The sequence below is a fragment of the Adiantum capillus-veneris genome, chromosome 7 (assembly GCF_014529385.1).
Source record: "Adiantum capillus-veneris isolate H3 chromosome 7, ASM1452938v2, whole genome shotgun sequence".
NCBI lineage: Eukaryota > Viridiplantae > Streptophyta > Polypodiopsida > Polypodiales > Pteridaceae > Adiantum > Adiantum capillus-veneris.
In genome coordinates this window covers 32,786,759-32,788,970 of record NC_140937.1, presented here as the reverse complement: position 1 = coordinate 32,788,970, position 2,212 = coordinate 32,786,759, and the positions used below count along the sequence as shown (strand labels likewise).

The following is a 2,212-nucleotide window of genomic DNA, read 5'->3' as shown; positions in this document are numbered from 1 at the left end:
ACACTTGTAAAACACAACATTAATTCCCTCATGGTCTCAGACCCAAGACCTCACACACCTTCAAAGATGGTGAAAGCTAGCAGGGGATGAGAGTAGATTGAGAGGAAGAAGGAGTATTCTTACGAGAAAGAAGTATATCTCCACTCATAATAGCTTAGCATAGCTTAGTAATTATCATGGTAGAGGAGATGAGCATGCATTGAAGTTTGGCTCTTGGTTGGATTTTCCTTCTCACAAGCTTGGAGTAGATGATGAGCTTTCCATTAAAGCTTGAGAAGGAGAGAGAGAGTCTTCTTGCTTCACACACGAGATTGTGTGAGTGTGTGTGTGTGATAATGCCTTCCAAAATCAGCCCCCTCTCTCTCTTGGTCAATCCCTCTTGGATTCTACTCATGCTCGCAGGCACCCCATTAGACCCTGCAGAGCTTAGCAATGATAATTGAGAAGCATAAGTGTTAGCCTTTTGAAATGTGTCCCCCTTTCCCCTTTTGTGAGAGATTTAGGTATTTATTAAACTCTCATTGGACCCCTTTGTCTTTTGGCCAATAGGAATCAGGCAAGCCATTGGGCTGTTGAATGCTCATTGGACCCCTTGGGAGACTGTCCAATAGTCTTCTAGAGAGCTTAATTTCTATTGGTTCTTTATCAAGTGTTTTAAAATGAATTAAACTAAATGTACTCTAGCCTAATTCTCAATAATCCACCTGTATGGCCATCCAATAGGATTTGAATGCACCTTGGGGGCAATTGGGTTAGGGAGCTGACATGTGTCCCCTATTCCCTTTGTGTAAAGGGAGCCTGTGAATGTGTGTGTGTGTTTCTCTCTCATCCCCTACTTACATGGCTCACCTCCTCCTCTTTAGGAGTCTTTGAAGACCATTGGACTTAACCTTTGAATTTTTGGAACCTTAGCATTTTGGGAGTCTTACTGCGCTGAACCTTAGCTCTTTGAAGCCCATTGCTTGCTCATTGATTTTTTGCAGATGGTCCCCCTTTGGATCCCTATTTTCCCTCCTTTGGATCCCTACTGTGACCAGTGTGCTAGCCTTACCAATAATCTAGCTTTTTCTCCCCTGGTACTTTCCCATATTAAATGATCAGTTTAACATGAGAAAATCATTTAGGAGAATTAGATATTAGTTATTATGACATGTCACATGAACTCACTAACTACACCATCTTGAAGTCCGCGACATGAGAATCTAGCACCTCATCAAGAAGCACATTCGTTGTCTTGAGGTCTCGATGTCGAATGTTTGGACGACAATCATTATGGTTGAATAATAAACCTTTGGCTGTGCTCAGAGCAATCCTTTTCTGACTCTCTGGACTAAGCCCCATTGAGGCAGCTGCCTGCTTATTGGGATGATCTTGCTTCCTATTGTTTCCATGAAGCCACCTATTTAAGCTGCCAATTTCCATATATTCATAGATGAGAAACCTATCATTTTCTGTCTTGCAGTGACCCAACACCCAGACAAGGTTGGTATGCTTGATCTTCCCTAATGTTTCCAACGTTGCGCTAAAATCTCTGAGCTCATCCCTATCATTGATATGATGGCATAACTTCTTGACCATGAAGTTTTATCAGCCAAGGCGGCACTTTGCCGAAGCCTCCAGAGCCTATGATGGCCTCTACTCAAAAGCCAGCCCTTGGTGGCCTCCTCAAGCTCTCTAAGGTTGCAGAGTGGCATGATCTTGTATGTTGCGAGGTTGATGTTGAGTGGCTCACCTATTGATTTTCTTTCTATATATACTACTACCACATTGATAGTCAGAGCTTGAATGCGACAACACATCTAAACTAGACTAATACTATTAAAAGACTACACTGTGGTGAAGATAGAGAGAAAATAGGTGAATTTTTGTGTCTCACTCATGCTTGCCCGTAATCTATGTAGCAACTATCCCGCCTTCCTTTTGTGGTCTTTATTTAAAGAATTTTGTTGCTTCTAGTTATTTATTTCCCTCGGCTAGACAGTTTAACTTAACCTCATCACATTGAATATTAACTATAATTTTATGAAGCTTAACAACATCATCCTAGGAGTAGCTAGGCATTAGAACTTACATAACTCTGCTATCTATTTATTACAAGAACCTCGCTGGGGATTCGGGCAACAGTGGTAGAGATAGATGGAAACCATTGCATTGAAAAGATCAAGCATCATACCCTGGTGCCTCTGTTAGGCTATTGCACGGCTTCCTAGGA

The 2,212-nt window shown here is 41.8% G+C and overlaps 1 protein-coding gene across 1 annotated transcript; it reads right to left on the bottom strand.

Annotated features, from left to right (window-relative positions):
• Positions 1 to 1,170: 1,170 nt before the first annotated feature.
• On the bottom strand, positions 1,171 to 1,578 carry LOC147453653 (putative receptor-like protein kinase At5g18500). The gene has a single exon (XM_086516952.1). The coding sequence runs from the start codon at positions 1,576 to 1,578 to the stop codon at positions 1,171 to 1,173; it is 408 nt and encodes a 135-aa protein (XP_086373078.1).
• Between the last annotated feature and the right edge of the window lie 634 nt (positions 1,579 to 2,212).

Bases quoted from the DNA above. Each gene is read 5' to 3' on its own strand.
- LOC147453653 (XM_086516952.1), bottom strand. From the start codon at position 1,578: ATGGTCAAGAAGTTATGCCATCATATCAATGATAGGGATGAGCTCAGA.